Source organism: Aspergillus clavatus, genomic scaffold (assembly GCF_000002715.2).
Source record: "Aspergillus clavatus NRRL 1 1099423829805 genomic scaffold, whole genome shotgun sequence".
Taxonomy (NCBI): domain Eukaryota; kingdom Fungi; phylum Ascomycota; class Eurotiomycetes; order Eurotiales; family Aspergillaceae; genus Aspergillus; species Aspergillus clavatus.
The window spans coordinates 1,134,247-1,150,278 of record NW_001517094.1 but is presented as its reverse complement, the minus strand read 5'-3'; the positions used below and the strand labels follow the sequence as shown (position 1 = coordinate 1,150,278).

At 50.6% G+C, this 16,032-nt stretch overlaps 5 protein-coding genes across 5 annotated transcripts, besides 9 other annotated features; 1 reads left to right on the top strand and 4 right to left on the bottom strand.

Moving 5' to 3' along the window:
• Nucleotides 1–268: 268 nt before the first annotated feature.
• On the bottom strand, nucleotides 269–2,823 carry tktA (transketolase tktA; the record flags this gene model as incomplete). Its single annotated transcript, XM_001268904.1, has 6 exons — nucleotides 269–382; nucleotides 448–1,811; nucleotides 1,919–2,213; nucleotides 2,292–2,376; nucleotides 2,442–2,584; nucleotides 2,770–2,823. The coding sequence occupies 6 exons, from the start codon at nucleotides 2,821–2,823 to the stop codon at nucleotides 269–271; spliced, it is 2,055 nt and encodes a 684-aa protein (XP_001268905.1).
• Nucleotides 2,824–2,974: 151 nt separating this feature from the next.
• Nucleotides 2,975–3,053: a microsatellite.
• Nucleotides 2,977–3,052: a microsatellite.
• A 449-nt stretch (nucleotides 3,054–3,502) lies between the features above and the next one.
• Nucleotides 3,503–3,525: a microsatellite.
• A 28-nt stretch (nucleotides 3,526–3,553) lies between these two features.
• Nucleotides 3,554–3,588: a microsatellite.
• Nucleotides 3,558–3,588: a microsatellite.
• Nucleotides 3,589–5,070: 1,482 nt separating this feature from the next.
• Nucleotides 5,071–5,094: a microsatellite.
• Nucleotides 5,095–5,188: 94 nt separating this feature from the next.
• On the bottom strand, nucleotides 5,189–8,020 carry facB (C6 transcription factor FacB/Cat8; the record flags this gene model as incomplete). The annotated part of the gene is made up of 5 exons (XM_001268903.1): nucleotides 5,189–6,340; nucleotides 6,410–6,767; nucleotides 6,829–7,109; nucleotides 7,165–7,478; nucleotides 7,537–8,020. The coding sequence occupies 5 exons, from the start codon at nucleotides 8,018–8,020 to the stop codon at nucleotides 5,189–5,191; spliced, it is 2,589 nt and encodes an 862-aa protein (XP_001268904.1).
• Nucleotides 8,021–8,377: 357 nt separating this feature from the next.
• Nucleotides 8,378–8,413: a microsatellite.
• A 70-nt stretch (nucleotides 8,414–8,483) lies between these two features.
• Nucleotides 8,484–8,512: a microsatellite.
• Nucleotides 8,513–9,962: 1,450 nt separating this feature from the next.
• Nucleotides 9,963–9,983: a microsatellite.
• A 1,446-nt stretch (nucleotides 9,984–11,429) lies between these two features.
• Nucleotides 11,430–13,139, bottom strand: ACLA_021910 (SET domain-containing protein; the record flags this gene model as incomplete). The annotated part of the gene is made up of 4 exons (XM_001268902.1): nucleotides 11,430–11,510; nucleotides 11,575–12,163; nucleotides 12,232–12,758; nucleotides 12,840–13,139. 4 exons carry the CDS (start codon nucleotides 13,137–13,139, stop codon nucleotides 11,430–11,432), a joined length of 1,497 nt encoding a protein of 498 aa, XP_001268903.1.
• A 358-nt stretch (nucleotides 13,140–13,497) lies between these two features.
• Nucleotides 13,498–14,088, top strand: ACLA_021900 (uncharacterized protein; the record flags this gene model as incomplete). Its single annotated transcript, XM_001268901.1, has 1 exon — nucleotides 13,498–14,088. The coding sequence occupies one exon, from the start codon at nucleotides 13,498–13,500 to the stop codon at nucleotides 14,086–14,088; it is 591 nt and encodes a 196-aa protein (XP_001268902.1).
• Nucleotides 14,089–14,168: 80 nt separating this feature from the next.
• ACLA_021890 (Ygr210 GTPase family protein) lies at nucleotides 14,169–16,019 on the bottom strand (the record flags this gene model as incomplete). The annotated part of the gene is made up of 11 exons (XM_001268900.1): nucleotides 14,169–14,195; nucleotides 14,249–14,369; nucleotides 14,421–14,600; nucleotides 14,650–14,855; nucleotides 14,918–15,129; nucleotides 15,185–15,216; nucleotides 15,272–15,365; nucleotides 15,441–15,709; nucleotides 15,787–15,796; nucleotides 15,866–15,923; nucleotides 15,984–16,019. The coding sequence occupies 11 exons, from the start codon at nucleotides 16,017–16,019 to the stop codon at nucleotides 14,169–14,171; spliced, it is 1,245 nt and encodes a 414-aa protein (XP_001268901.1).
• Nucleotides 16,020–16,032: the final 13 nt, after the last annotated feature.

The window sequence follows — 16,032 nt, the reverse complement described above, 5'->3', positions numbered from 1 at the left end:
CGCTGGTACGAATTCGCGATATCGATTCCTATGGCAGGTACCACTACTGTACCGCACATTAATCAAACGGAAAGAACATATTGAACAATTTTGATCATCTCATTTTGATCCCTCTAAATCTAGCAGATATTCACTAACAACCAAAGGGGGGGGGATAGGACAGATAAGGACCATTTTCACAAAAAATTCGTCGAGCCGTTAAACCATTAACTTATAGAAAAAAAAAGGAAACAAGAAAAACATCCATCATGACGCGAAGACGGGTCGTCTACAGAATCTGCTCGAAGGCGCGGTTAATGGGCGAGCGCACGGTGTGGCCCTTGTAGAAGTCGATAGTGGCCAGAGCACGCTTGCTGATGCCCTCAGGGGTGAACTCGAATTTCTGATCATGGTTGTTAGTATACGTAGGATTCCGAAGAATAGGGTGGACATTAGTAGTAGTCTTACCTTGTAGACTTCCTTGTAAGGGCCAGAGGCACCGAAGCGGTTGAGACCGAACTGCTCGTGCGAGTAGCGCTCCCAGCCCATGGTGGTGAGGGCCTCGACGGAGAGGACGGGGATGCCGTCGGGGAGGACCTTGAGTCTGTAGTCCTTGGGCTGAGCATCGAAGACCTCGAAGCAGGGAACGGAGACGACGCGGGCGACGACGTTGTGCTTCTCCTTGAGGTAGGTGGCGGCCTCGATACAGATGCTGACTTCAGAACCGGTGGAAATGAGGGTGACGGCGGCGTTGGGGGCCTCGACGGCGGGGTAGGCACCCTTGAGGGCGACCTCGATGGTCGAGTTCTCGAGCTGAGGCAGGTTCTGGCGGGTGAGGGCGAGGACACTGGGAGTGTGCTTGGCGGTGAGGGCGGAGTAGTAGGCGGCGCTGGTCTCGTTGCCGTCGGCGGGACGCCAGACCATGCAGTTGGGGAGGGCACGGAAGTGGGCCAGGGTCTCGATAGGCTGGTGGGTAGGGCCGTCCTCACCCAGACCGATGGAGTCGTGGGTAGCGACGTGGATGACGCGGACGCGGGAGAGGGCGGAGAGACGGAGAGCACCGGCGGCGTAGGAGACGAAGTTGAGGAAAGTACCGCCGGCGGGGATGATGGTGCCGTAGGCGGCGAGACCGTTCATGATGGCAGCCATGGCGTGCTCACGCACACCGTAGCGGATGTAGCGGCCGGACCACTCACCGATACCATAGACGGGGGGCTGGAAGTCGACGGCGTTCTTCCAGCGGGTGTTGTTGGAGCCAGTCAAATCGGCGGAACCGGAGATGAGCTCGGGGAGGACATCGTGGACCTTCTCGAGGACGGTCTCGGACAGCTTACGGGAGGCAATGGCAGCGTCGCTGGGGTTGTAGGTGGGGAGGCGCTTCTCCCAACCCTCGGGCAGCTTGCCGGAGAGACGACGGACGAGATCGGCATGCTCGGTCTTGTACTCGGAAGCGTACTTCTCGAGGAGCTGGTTCCAGGCCTGCTCCTTGGCGGCACCCTCGGCGGCGTGCTTGTTGTAGAGGTCATAGACCTGCTGGGGAACGACGAAGCTCTGGTTGGGGTCGAAGCCGAACTTGGCCTTGACGCTCTGGGCATCATCGGCCTTGAGGGGGTTGCCGTGGACACCACCGGTGCCCTGCAGCTTGGAACCATAACCGATGGTGGTGGTCAGGCGGATAACGGTGGGCTTGTCGGTGACCGACTGGGCCTCCTTGATGGCGGCCTCGATCGCATCCAGGTCGTTATCACCGTCCTTGACCCAGACGTGGTGCCAGCCATAGGCCTCGAAACGCTTCATGACATCCTCGGTGAAGGCACACTTGGTGTCACCGTCTGATGGGGAAGAGGGATTATAGATTAGCCTTCTGGAGGGTAATTTTTGTTTTTTTTTTTTGTTGGAAACTCTAAAAAAAAGGGGGGGGAAGAGTGGATTAACTTACCGATGGAAATGTGGTTGTCGTCATAGATGGCAATCAGGTTGCCGAGCTTCAAGTGGCCAGCCAGAGAAGCAGCCTCGCTAGCGATACCCTCCATCGCGCAGCCATCACCGAAGAAGCAGTATGTGTAGTTGTTGACCAGGTCATAGCCGGGCTTGTTGAAGACAGCGCCGGTGTGAGCCTGAGCGATGGCCAAACCAACAGCATTGGCGAAACCCTGGCCGAGAGGGCCGGTGGTGACCTCGATACCGGGGGTGTCGTGGGCCTCGGGGTGACCGGGGGTGATGCTGTCAAGTTGCTAAAAACAGGCGGGTTAGGATAATTTTCTACCCCCTAAAAAAAAGATGTCCATTTTTTTCAATGGGGGTCAACCTACTCTGAAGTTCTTGAGATCATCGAGGGTCAGGGCATAGCCGAAAAGGTGCAGAAGAGCATACTGGAGCATGCATCCGTGACCGTTCCTGATGACGTAAACCGAATTAGAATCCTGAAATTCAGAATCAGAGCGTTGCAGGGAGCAGCTTACGAGAGAACGAAACGATCGCGGTTCAGCCAGTCGGGGTTCTTGGGGTTGAAGTTCATGAACCGGTTGAAGAGGACGTGGGCCACAGGGGCCATGCCCATAGGGGCACCGGGGTGACCGGAGTTGGCCTTGGAGGTGGCATCGATCTGGAGGAGCCTATTAGCACTGCCGTTGGGATAATACAAAGCTGTATAAATAGCATGCTGGGGAATTCTTTTTGAGGGTTTGCTAGAGCTGGTGCCCCGCAAAGATTACGATGATAGCATCATGATCAATCACCACTGGGAGACAGGATAACAGTGAGGAAGAAGGGAAATTGGATGAAGCTTACCGCGAGGATACGGATCGTATTGATAGCCAATTGATCAACGTCGGTGAAACCCATGATTGCAACTTTTGGAAAGAAAAGAGAGAGGTTAGATGGAGAGAGCGGAGGGAAGAGGGATGGAGAGGAGGGGAGGACATACTTATTTCACAACCTTTTTTTCTTCCTGATTAAATTAAGTTTGGATGGGAGGCGGGGGGGGGGTTCAGGAGAGAAGAAAAAGAAGAAGAAAGAGAAGAGAAGAGAAGAGAAGAGAGAGAAGAGAAAAGGAAGAAGAAGAAGAAGAAGAGTTGAACGAAGACAAGAGAGGACGGACAGAGAGACAAGGATTACTACTACTCCTACCTGGAGGAGGGGCTGTTGAGGTGGTGGGGGACAAATGATGTCGGCAGTGGGGCGCTCCCAAGTCCCAGTATAACTACTACTGTTAGCAACGATCACTAACGAGTGGGAGCTTCACCGAGTGCTCAATTGACTTGCCCAGGACGAATGCTTTCAATTTGCCTCGTGTTCTCCATGATGGCCATCTCATCAGTCAGACACGACTAATTATTTGTTCCAATTCTGTCTATTCTACGGGGTACATTGTCGATACTGGCGTACAGACGGGACAGTACTACTTCTGTCGTGTTCAGCCCAGTTTGAAGAAGGTCCGTGTATATACAGGGTACATTCCTCAGGCAGTCAGGCATCCACCCAGCAACTTCTCCCGCGGAAATTTGCCCGATTCTCTTAGTATTAATAATAATAATAATAATAATATTATTATTATTATTACTTCTCCCACGCAAAAAAGAAGAAGAAGAAGAAGAAGAAGAAGAAGAATGAGCATTTAGCATAATCTCTCAAAACATTACCATATCCTTATCCTGCTGATTATTCTTCCAAGACAGGCTAGACTAGGCTTTTGATTCCCGACCTGATACTCAGCAAGAACAACAGCAACAGCAACCGCAACGATGTAGCCAACTAGCCATGAGTATGACATTAGCCGATGCCGATCTCGGCCAGTATTCCCAATTTCCCATGCTACAAATAACCCCTAATCGACCTCCTCCGTAGTTAGTGACTTGCAGACTGAGCTCATCACCCAAATCACAGACACCTAGCATACGGGGTGAACCTCCCCCTCCCTCCCCAGACATTATAGATAATAGTACGGAGTACTACAGAGTATTTCCCCCTCCTAACCCCAATCCCATTGCAGCCATTCGACCACGAAGTATTGTAATTCATCACATATCATGACTAAAATATACTAAACCATCAGCTCCCAGATCCCCCAATGCTGGGTCCGGAGGACGCTCCTCCGACTCTTCCTTAGTCCAAACTACATACACTTGGAACTCCATAGTTAACTCAGTGTAGATGCGACTAGATAGATAGATAGCCGTTACACATGAAATAACTGTGTAGTGTGTACGGCAAAGCAAACCCCATAATTCTTCCCATGGCTATTTTAACTATTTCGGAATCAAATTGAAATCACGGATAAATAGTTCCTACCCATGAAGAGTTTTTTTCCTTCCCCCCCCCCCCACCCTCTGGATTTGTGATTAGTTTTGCTGATCTTATTATTATCCAGAAGACTACCCCTCGAGACTCTAGACTCTAGACTCCAGACTCCAGAGGCTAGATAGTAGATACGATATATTGTAGCCACTTAATGCCTGAGGTACAACACACTGATGCATGAAGTAGAATAATCAGCCTTCGTAAATATCAGATCCAACTACACTCCACTTCACAGACGCATGTGATCAATCTCACAAGACTCTTTCCCCCTAGGTCGAGAAAACGCTGGGCAATTGTTCGCGATTCCTCTGTTGGCGTATCGCGAACGGCTTTGCCGATTTCGTTCGTTCCGGGGACTATAGACATTAGAACATATCGTATATACCCCCACGGCATGCTGTTTGCGGAGGATATCAATCAGTCTTCTCCGTACTTCCTCCGTACGCCACCCCCCCCCCATATAAATATATAGATGTGTGGTGGAAGGGCTGGATTGGATTGAAAATGATAGGCACTGATTGACCATGTCTCATTCGGATGAGAGCTATTGTCGACAAATAGAATATGAAGTCCAATGCGTAAGGTTCATGGCTTGATCAAGTTCTCATTCAAAATTGGCTCCATATACACGACAGGGAGAGCTCCCCAAAGTCAAAACGAGAGACATATATATATACGATGGAAAAAAAAAGCACCAAGAAAATCAACGACAAAACCATCACAATAATGGCTGCACAAAAACCACACATCGTCAAACCCCCCAAAGACTCCAGAGACATTAGGTATCATGGCAAAAGAAAGGAAAAGAAAAGAAAACCAAAAGATCGCCCCCTAGACCCCCTAAATAAATCCATTGGCCTCCCCAAGGCAAACTCCTGAAAATATCAGAGAACTCAATTAGAGAGATCCCTCAGACGGCCAGCCGTCGGTTCCATCCGTGACTCATTCCAAATTCATCAATTTCGTCTTCCACCGCCGGGATCAGAATCCCCCGAAACGGATCCAGTTCATCCAGGGGGAGCTGCAGATCATGATACGGCAGGGCGTCCTCCGCACTGCCCATGCTCTCATCCGAGAAGCTGATGACACTCTGCGGCGCCGCACTCACTTCGTGATGAGCCAGGACCTCGCTGCTGCTGCTGGCCGACCACGCCTCGGGGGACAGTCCGGGGACATCATGTTTCGGTCCAGGTGTCAGCATCGGTGTCGGCTCCGGTTTGTGGGTGCACTCTGCAGTTAGCGACGCAAATGGACCGCTGTCTTCGCCGCAATCCTTGCCCCCGTAGATCCCCGTAAAGATGTTCGAGTAGCCGCGATCCATATCACTCAAGACAAACTCCCAATCCGCCATGGTCATCGTACCGGCGGCGGCGTTCGAGGGAGCCGAGCTGGACAGATTCTGGATAGAGTCCTGTCCCAGGTGGGGCGAAGTGTAGAACGCCTTGTTCATGTCATTCTGTTGGGTGGGATAGTGTTCGGATGGCAGGCTAGACCGGCTAGAGGACCGGATATGACGCTGACTGATTGGCGGGCTGGCACCTGAGATGGTCGCCCTTCGGGAGAGTGATTTGGCTGGCTGGCTGGACTCGGCATGGCCAGCAATGCGCGATTTAAGAGTTTGCAAGTGCTTCTTGGGCGACTTGAGCGGCTTCTGAGCGGGAGGTGACATGGCTTGGGGATTGGCGGAGCTCCCACGCTTGCCGGTGTCGAGCGAGACCAACACACTGGCCACCGAGCTAAACTCGGCGGCCGCGGGGGCGCACTCAGCCTCGAGCTGGTCAATGACAGCAGTGAGTAGTTTCTGACTCTCTTTGACGAGCTTGCTTTCGCGCTTCAGGCCAAGGCTCTGCCACAAAAGACCCAGACCAGAAGAGTAAACCAGCTCTTTCCGGTTCACACTGATCGAAAGGCAAAGGCGCCGCTCATCAAGCAGCTGCAGAATCTGGATAATATGTTTGCACGAGTCAGAAGTAGCGAGGATAGACTGTGACCGAAGATGCTCTTCGCCAAAGCAAACAGCAGGGCGATGAACGAGACAACGGATATAATAGTAAGCAAGCGACTAGATTATTTGGTTCTTGAATTAGCTTGACTGTATCGAACCGGCAGGCAAGATGCAGAGATTGCTTACCAAAAGAGGCGATCGACTGCTTGTAATATTTGTGCTCGGCTTATCTTGGGAGAACTCAAGCCGCAGATGAGCAGGGAGGTTCTTCACCCACGCATCCAGTTGTTCGGCCACGGTACGCATCTTCGACACCGAGATCTTATAACCGCCATCGGAAGGATACAGGCTCTCTAAGGCCTTATTCAAGATTCTGGATGCAGCGAACAACGCGAGGGCACTGGAAATACGAGTGGACTCGCCAGGAAGAGTGGGCAGAAAGCCAGTCTCGGTGACATTCTCATCATCGACATCCTCGGGGTACTCTGTGCGGATGTCCTCTTCGCGCATAAGCACGGGGAGTCCGGTCAAAGCAGCGGTGAAACTTTTGAGGGGGTCAGCTACTGAAGAGTCTGAAGGGGACTAGTGAGATGGGTGCCACTAACCGATCGAGAAGATACTGGCACCAGAACACCTTCTTGCGTGTTTCAGCAACAAGTGGGTTGGAGGAGAAACGCTTCTGACTCTGGTGGAGTCTCAATTGATGGCAGAGACCAACGGCAAGACCCCGGTAGCGAACCAGACCAGTGTAATCTCCCTTGGTCATGCAGTACATCTGAGCGAGCACATAGCATTGCAGCGTCGAAACTGAGATATCGTTCGAGAGCGACTCAAGGATCGGCGACCAGTTGTCCTCAAAGAATGTAGGATCCTGGTTGGTTCGTGACTTTTCAACAGTCAGTATACGGGTAACGACACTGTTTCATAGTCTAGAATCTTACAGTAGAGGCAAGGGCAGCAATGCCGAAAATCAAATTCAATTGTGCCATGTCGTGTGTGCTGCCCTGCAGAAAGTCCGAGTTTGAGAGATACTTCTCGTAAGCTTTGAGTATGGTCGGACGGTGGACAACAGGGTATAATGGCGCCCATTCCTGGAAGAAAATGTTGATGAGCTGGTCCGACACCAGCCGTGGCGCGGTTTTGATGGCTTGATCAACGCGAGCATGCGAAATTGGCGCAGGCGACGCTGTCAGAGCCTGGGTTGAGAGACTCGAGGAAAGTCGTCCTTGTTCAGTAAGTCTGTTGGTGAAGACATCTGCACTGCGTCAGCGGGACATTCCCCATCGCAAATATCATCAAGATTTGCCGCCTACCTGAGAATCCACGCGTACTAGAAAGGCCACCACACTGCGCGTCGACCGATTCCGACAAGACATCCGGAATCTGAATGACACCCTCCCCAGAATCAGAAGCTTTCGAGCGCACCGACTCAGCAGCTGGCGACGCCCGCGAAGCAGCCTGAGCCCTCTGTTGCACAGAGGGCGAAAAAGAATGAATACGCGACAGCACATCGATCTTCTCATCCTTCTCATCCAACAGAGTCTTAAGATCTCTCACTTCCGCCTCCAAGGACCGGACCCGTTCCTCCAACGATTCCGTGTAACCACGAGGAAACGCGCGACGGCTCAGCTTGTCGCTTGTTTTGCACTCGAAACCAACATTAGCGCATTGGGTGCAGCATGGACGGACGCCGTCGCAGCGGATCTTCTTGCTTCGGCACCGATCACAGGCCTGGGCGATACGGCTTTGCGAGCCGTTGCCGACCTTGATCACTTTCATAGGTAGAATTCCAGGCATTTTGGCTGGATGCTCTTACGCATCTGCCGCCGAGTCGATGGGTGGTCTCTCAAACTGGAGACTTTGGTAGATGACGGGCGAGACGGATTAAGGTCGTGTGTGCCGTGTAGTGTAGTCTACTGGAGTATCTCCCGCAACGGATCGAGGAACGATCGATGGTATGTTTGGGGGCCGGAAATAGAACACGAATGGCAGAGATGGAAGAGTGGAGATTTCGATAACGAGTGTTTTTGACGATCGGGCGGGATGAGCAGGAAGAAAGCGAGGAGAAGGGGCGGCAAGAGGAGTGATAGCTACGATCTGGTAGTGTTGAGATAGCAATATACGGAGGAAGATAGGGAGCGAGGAACAAAAGGAGAGAAGAGAAGAGAGGAGAGGAGAGTGAGAGGAGAGATGGAGGATCAAGCCTGTTTGGGACAAGAATTATGTGGGAAGAGAGACCATATTAGGAGTTTGAAAGTCAGGTACTCCGTAAGGTACTCCGTAAGGTACAGCGTACAGGTTTAGATACCAGATACAAGAACCCGAATCGACCGAGATTCCTCCCCAAGAGGAATCATAATACAAGAGTCACCGAGTGTATCACGCATTCTCTAAACTAGAGTATGGGAGAGTGTCAGGGGAGGGGCGGTGGGGCGCGAGCCATGTGGGGGCCCCATGCTGGGGTGTCTCACCAATGGAATGGCAGATAATACCGTGTGCTGCCTATTCAGCAGACACTGGAACAGTAACCGTGGCTCAGATCGTTACGGTAATACGCGTACAGTTACCGAATGGGGTTCTATCCTGAACCTACACAGTACTATGTACTAATGATCGCTGAGGTTAATCATTTTAGGAGTCGGTTTGTCGGGACCTCGCTTCATGATAGACAATGAGGTCGCCGTCATAGGATGATCATAGGTTTATCTAGACTTTGGGATGATGAAACCAAAGGAGTTCATGAAGACTTGAAGAGCCACGGGGTTTTGCGGAGGCGAAACCTGGAGAAACAAAACCATTATATGACTATTTGGCTGGGCACTTTGTCTGCCGTGCACCATTCGCAGGATTGTCCTCCCACTCTGTTGCCAACAAGACGGCACCTTATGATGCGATCTGAAACTCAATAGGTACTCTTCTATGAGTGATTAATCCTTCGATATGACATCCCTAAGCCTTGAGAGAGGATAAGTACTCTAGGTTATATCTGAGAATGAAGCAGGTGCAAGAGTCCTTAACAGCTCAGACCAACACTAGACAGGCATGATGAGACAAGTTCGGTTAGAAAGCGAGAAGGATGCATAGCTCGACAGCAGCCTGCTTCTCAAGAGCACTGATAGATGCTCGATAATCAATGAAAGCTCATCGTTTCTCCTCCCTCTGCAATGTACTCCTAAAATGACAGACAAGCCCGAATTAGATCTCTCAAGACAGCGATCCTGTCGTCAACGGCACGTCCATCAAGGCATCAACAAGTCAACTCTCCTCCCTTCAGAAATGATTTGTATCGAATGTACCCATGATCGGAGCCTCTGAAACAACTCAATACACAGATGTATCAAAACTCATCATCGTGGACCTCTTGGGGATACCGTGATGATCATGTCTTCCCCAGTCTCACGGCTAAACCCGCCGAATTATTCTCTACCGCTTTCAAGCTTTCACGAGAATCATTCTCTCCCACCCACAGGCAGGAGTCCTATTCCTGCATAAATCCTTGCATTATTGTCTTGGAATTTTCCGCAATAATATCACGATACACAGTAGTCTAGTCTAGTCATGAACAGACTAAACAGCAGCCCTGAGGGTACCCAAAATACCCTAACAGGGGAACCGAGTCTTGGCCGAGATTTTCATTACTGGTAGGAAAGACTCGGAACCACTTTTCCATTAAAGTTAGCTTGCCACTTTCAAAAAGCCCCGTCCGTTCGCAGCTGGAGAAAATCGCGGGGGATCCTCGTGGACTGGACTGGACTGGACTCGATTCTTCGATAGGTTGTCCTGGCCTGAAGGGCTAATGAGATCAGAAGACGACTCAGCCATTGTGACACTGGTCATGGGATGATGCCGCTGTGGCCACCGACCAGAGAATCATCCAAAAAGTAGAGTTTTTGGCGAGCACTGGGAATGTGATCAGCATATGATTGTCGCTTGACAACCCTGATTTCCGCCGAAACAAGAAAAGAGTTTGTTTCTCTTCAGCGCCGAGTGTTGACCGAGAAAATCGCGAGCATGGCCCTGAGCGTCCTTGTCAATATTTGGGTATGATGGATCCGCCAGCATCCGGGTTCCACCAGCCATGCGCTACTAGACTCTCAACGGGAACCAATTTAACCAACTTGATCAAAAATTCTGGTAGACTGTTGAAGACCAGCTCTGAAGTTTCTATACACAGCAGGTCTGTGTATTGGTAGTTGGTACTGTGTTGTGGGGGAGCACGCAACTACTGCAGTCATCATGACTCCTTTAAAGGTGCGACGCCGGGTTGCGCACTTGCGAGCCATTTTTACGGTGCAGTGCGGGATACTAGATGTCTGGGCACTCCTCCAGAGTCCAATGCCCACACGAGAGGGGCGTTTTGGAAGGCGAAATCTGCAATGGCCAGCAGTTCATTGGAGTTGATTGCGACATGGCGTGACTCCCTCGTGGCTGGCAAGGATGTTGTAGGCTTGTAGCTGAGCTTTGAGTCGTTGATTCTTGAACACCCCAGATAACCTTCTAGTTAAAGTTCTGGAAGGATGCACGCGATACGCGTGTATCAGGCCACACTCCATCTCTATCTAGAATTCTAGGACCTAGAATCTAGGTAGTCCATTCTGGGCTCATCAGTCATCATAGAAAAGTCTTCCAGTCCGTATGGAGTGGAGAACAGCCAGTTAGGCAACGTCATTTATCTCTTTCGGGCTTGTTTTCGCGTGGACTAGTAATCGTAATACCTTATCGAGTCTAGAAAGGAAAACGAAACAGAGTTTTTTTGCTCGTAAATGTTGACGTTAGACCAGAGAATCTCCAAGAGCCTCGAGGATTATGGTCCAGATCCCCAGTTTCTGCCCCCGTCGTTTTACCCCAGACCCTCAGAGACCATGCCCCGCCATCCACGATTTTTCGCTAATCGTAGGAATGAACCGGGTACCATTAGCGTGATCCTCCCAGGTTGTTCCTATTTGTTTCAGTTTGACCTATGGCATAGTGCATACTGTATCCTCATCCCGCTGTGGGGTGGCCTTGTGAGTTGATAAGTCAAAGTCCAGAGCTCAGAGAACCATGGAGATGACCCTTAGAGCATGGGACTCTGCGGTACAGTTAATGACTGAAATGAGCCACATTTCTTGAATCGAAAGTATCGTGATGGAGTACGGTACGCCCATAGTTGAATTATCGGGAGGCAAAATTGGAAACCAAGAGGCCAAGTGCACTTGATCTGCTCTCACGAAAAGTCTTCTTCTACGTCTTCGGCCGGTTGATTGAGATACAGTGTGACCGCCTCGGAGGCTATCAATTCCTGTCTCTATCGATTGATGATGATTAGCACTTCTGGATAGAATTGCACATATCTCCAAGAGATCTCTTACCCTTTTCATGAGGTCCTCGATGCCCGTATCCAGCAAATCAGCCTCTAATTTTCGTAACTTTGATACTGTGGCCAGGACATCGGGTCTGAACAGGGCTCGCATATCCTCATTACTGTTAATTTCGGAAACCAGCTTCTCAGTCTCGCGTAGAACAACGAGCTGGGTTTCCAGTCGCTCGAGTATAAGTACCACCGCACGAAGCTGGTAGATATCCCACAAAGGATCTGCTGACAGGAGACCTTTGAGGCGACTCGGAACATCCATGTCTTCCCCTTTCCAGCTAGCTCGTAGTTCTCGGCCTCCATCGGTGGTTTGCGCTACCGTGAAGTTGAGACCATCTTCCTCATTGACACAGGCCCACCAAACAAAGGGACTGTCCCAAGTAATCTGCCCCGAATCTGGCGATGTCGAAGTACTCCTGCACACTCGTACCCCCGGTGCCTCTTTACAGAACATCTGCTTTGCCATCCTCAAGGGATCATCGTCAGGAATTTCCAGGTCAAGGAAAATCTGTTTTGCATCGGTTCTCTCGTTTTCAACGAACCCGTACGAGAACACCATCTCTGATGCTGGTTTCTCACTGCCATACCTACCAAACCACCCCTGTCAGTAAAAGTTCCTGCACCGTATCACAGGTCCTAGGCCCTATAGACTTACGAAATTGTGACTTCCTCACCAGAACATATTCTCCTTCCTTGTCGAAGCTGAAGTAACGCATCTTCTGTTGAACTTTCGTCATACCGTGCTTTCACTGAGTCCTCTGAAGCATGATTCGCCATATCAACGCACGGGACGATTGCATGCCCGCTCTCAGGCAGCTCCACCACCCGCGACCGATACACAGCATCAACGTACTTCCAGTCATCGAATGTCAAGCGGCCCGTGTCCTCGTCCCACCAATACTTTTGACACCAGGGTATACCCTCTGTGGACTGGCGAAGGCGCTCGAATTCTTTCTCAAGGGAGGCGAGTTTCGCGAAAACTGCGGTCCGCAATGACGTACCTCGCAGTAGCTCGAGTTCTGCCTCCGTGTAGAAGGTCGGTAGACGTATGGAGGGGGGCATAAATCTGATATACTCCGTCCAAGGATTGGAGATGCCGATCGTCTGGTGCTCATCGGCAAAGTCTGGGCTGCAATGTGTTATTTGGAGAATTAGGAAGATTATGATGGCTCCTCTAGCTGTCTGTATATATTAGCTCAGAGTCGTCTACACGCCGTTGCCGAGATCCCATAAATTTTAGGACTTGCGGGGAGTGCAACATACCCTACTAAAATCGCCAACAGCATCCAGGACCTCTCGAAGGTAGTGATCCGTCTTCGCATGTTGATGAACCAATTCAAGAGAAAGAACTAAATCTGATGGAACTCTGAGAAGCGTTGTCGCTTCAGCCTCAGCTTCATCTGTATCCAACCCGTTTCCTTTCTGCTCGGTCGCTATGATGGCAGACCCCTTGTCTGTCCCGTCGTCTGCGTGAAGCTTCTGGAAAGTGACCCCGTCAATAGAGACGCTATTGAGCTTCGCCCACGATGGCAGAGACTCAACTGGTAGATAGTCCCGTCTCATCTCGTGCTATATTCCGCGATTATTGATGGTTGATTATGAAGTAGTACCATGGAGTCCTGGGCAGCTCCATCAACTCCCCAGTCCCCACCCCTCTTATCGATAAGCAACAGCAGGCCTCGAACCCTAAGCCCTACTACCCAGATCAGTGCAATCTCCCATTGCAGCATAAGGACGTCATACAGAGTCGCATCACGGGCTCGACACTTGGACAAGGCCCTCGATGGCGGCTCTCAGAGCCCAGGACTCTACTTATATAAACTCATTGTACTGCAAGGATTCGTAGTTCTCAAAGTCTTGAAGTTTCATCCTATCATCCTTGTTCACCTACAGAAAGAAACACTTATACCCGCAGCTCATCATGCCCAGCAACGCTCGCATTCCGTCTACAACCACCAAGCTCAAAAATATGCTCACTCCACGCCCTCCACGCGTCTGCATCCTGCCTCTCCAATCCGTATGGCAACCCGCCGGGTTCCCCACCCCTGCCAATGTGAGAGCCCGCCTCAATAGCTCGCTGGGCAAGGAGTGGAAGGGTTGTTCGCCCGATGAGCACGCCGTAAGGCGGACGGAAAAGAACCGGGATACAACCGACCCGGAGGCAGAGGCTTCTGCTTCGGGCATGAAGGAGAGAGCGGAAGACTATGGCATTGCAGATGATTCCAAGCAGCAGGGGGCAACGGAAAGGGAAGGGCGGAAGTTTCAGCGCCAGGCTAAGGAGGATCATCCAAAGGCGCCGGAGCCAGTAATCGGAATGAATGATGAGAGAGCCCGGGTAAGTGGTGCCATGAAATTGGAGGCAATACCAGCCAGCAGCTGGTTGCACTGTGTAAGAGTTCACTCGGCTAACCTGAGAGTGGTATATAGAAGGGCCCTTGAACTCGGATCTGCTGAGGTTATCTTTGCCCGACTTGATATGCGCCAGAAATCCATGAAACCAATTGAATGGTGAGATGCTTTATATTTGCATGACGATTTCGTTACAACTTTGTCCTTGCATCAACTGTACATAGATGAAATGATGATGTTGGTCTATCGGCCAGGCTTGAATGAGAGTACCTGTGATATCGTCGTTAGGGAAATTGTCATATGGCACAGTGGTTGAAACTTACATCGTGCTTCCCAACTCCGACTATCTCGTCTTCCGACACTCGGGTTCCACCGACACCCTCGATATATGAGATGGGTACGTCACCCATCACCTTGTGAGCCACGTCGCCCACCGTACTACCTCTGTTGGGAGTCAGATAGGATTTCCTGGTTCTCAGAGGACGAGATACTTACTTCTTCACTAATACACAATCTCTAAAAGCGGCAGATCCTGCACCAGATGAGAATGTGTGTACGTTCCTGACGGGGAAGACAGGAACAAGACCGAGAACCTCGGCTGCTCGCGAGAGACACTGCACGACTCCCGTGGACCCAAAGCGGTAGAGGACCATGTCTTTCAAATTTTCAACGCGACTAGAATATTGTTAGTCGAAACATTTATCCTTGATGAAATCACACATACCTTCTCAGTTTCTCATCCATCTCTTTCAGGCCACCCCCATCAGGATCACCCATTTCGATAAGGTCTTCTCGAGTGTCTACGAATTCACTGCCTTCTGTGTACTTGATATAGCCTTGTTTTGCCAATCTGCGGAGGAAGACCTCTGATATAGCAGAACAGAGAACTATAGATTTCGGATCCTGCATTTTCGCGATCTTGCTGATATTCTGCATCCTTTTAGTCAGTACGCAAGCCAGCAAGTTCCAGGAAGATCAGTGGTAGGGCCAACCTTGTCCGCGTCAGGATGATCAATCTTATTCAAGGCGAATACTGTAGGAAATTTTTCATCGATGAAGGCCTGAACGACCCGTTCAATGGTCTCATCAGACCAATCTTCGAGAGGTTCTTTCAAGCCTAATCGATCCAAGCAGCGTGCAACCGTTGTGGATGTGCTTCCGTAACCAGAGAATTGACCTTGCAAGGTATCCACGGCCGTCGATTCTGTGTTCAACGGTCAATATATGATGAGCAACACTGGGAGTTACGTCTGACTAACTGATTGCGATATGCCTTCTCTTGACAGAACCCCTGTAGAAGATAATAAGTCATGGAATTTACGGTGGATATCCCCAGATGTGCATACCATTTTTGCATCAGGTTACCCAACACCCATCGCACGATTTCGGACCGCAGCCACTCAATGTCTTGCGATGGGTCGTATCCTCGCGTTGCCTTACCTGTAATCACAGAGCTCTGTTAGCAGATATTTCTTAAAGAAAAGTGCCGAGCCTGGGCCAACAACGGCTACTAACCTTCCGCGTCTGTAGTCCCGCTGACATCAACAACATGAATCAGGGCGTCTGCATGGCGCAGATCGTCCAAGAATTTATTTCCCAGACCGCGCCCCTGGTGTGCTCCTGGAACAAGACCTGCGACGTCAAGAAGCTCGATGGGAACGGATCGGCGTCCTTCAACGCAGCTTCCGTAATTCGGCTTACATTTATCGGCAACATTATATCGTTGGCATGCGCATTCTATCTGGAGGTAGCCAATGGCGCGCTGAGGATCAATGGTCGTGAACCTGCATTATATCCGTCAATATCGCAATGCACACATGGACGGAGAAGACGAGAGCGGGTGTGTCGGAGGCTGACTCACGGGAAGTTGCCTGTACCGAGATAAACAGTTAGAGTCGGTATCTCACACGAAAGTAAGAAGTGATAGTTCATAGACTAACCAACTTTAGAGCTAGCATCGGTCAAACTATTCAAAGTCGTGGATTTTCCGCTGGATGGCTATATGCCCCTCCTCAATCAGCGGCGTGGTGCTTGTCCAAAACAACAGGAGATACAGACCTTTCCAACCAGCCCAATCAATGGATCTCGAGGCATTCTAGTAGTTTGG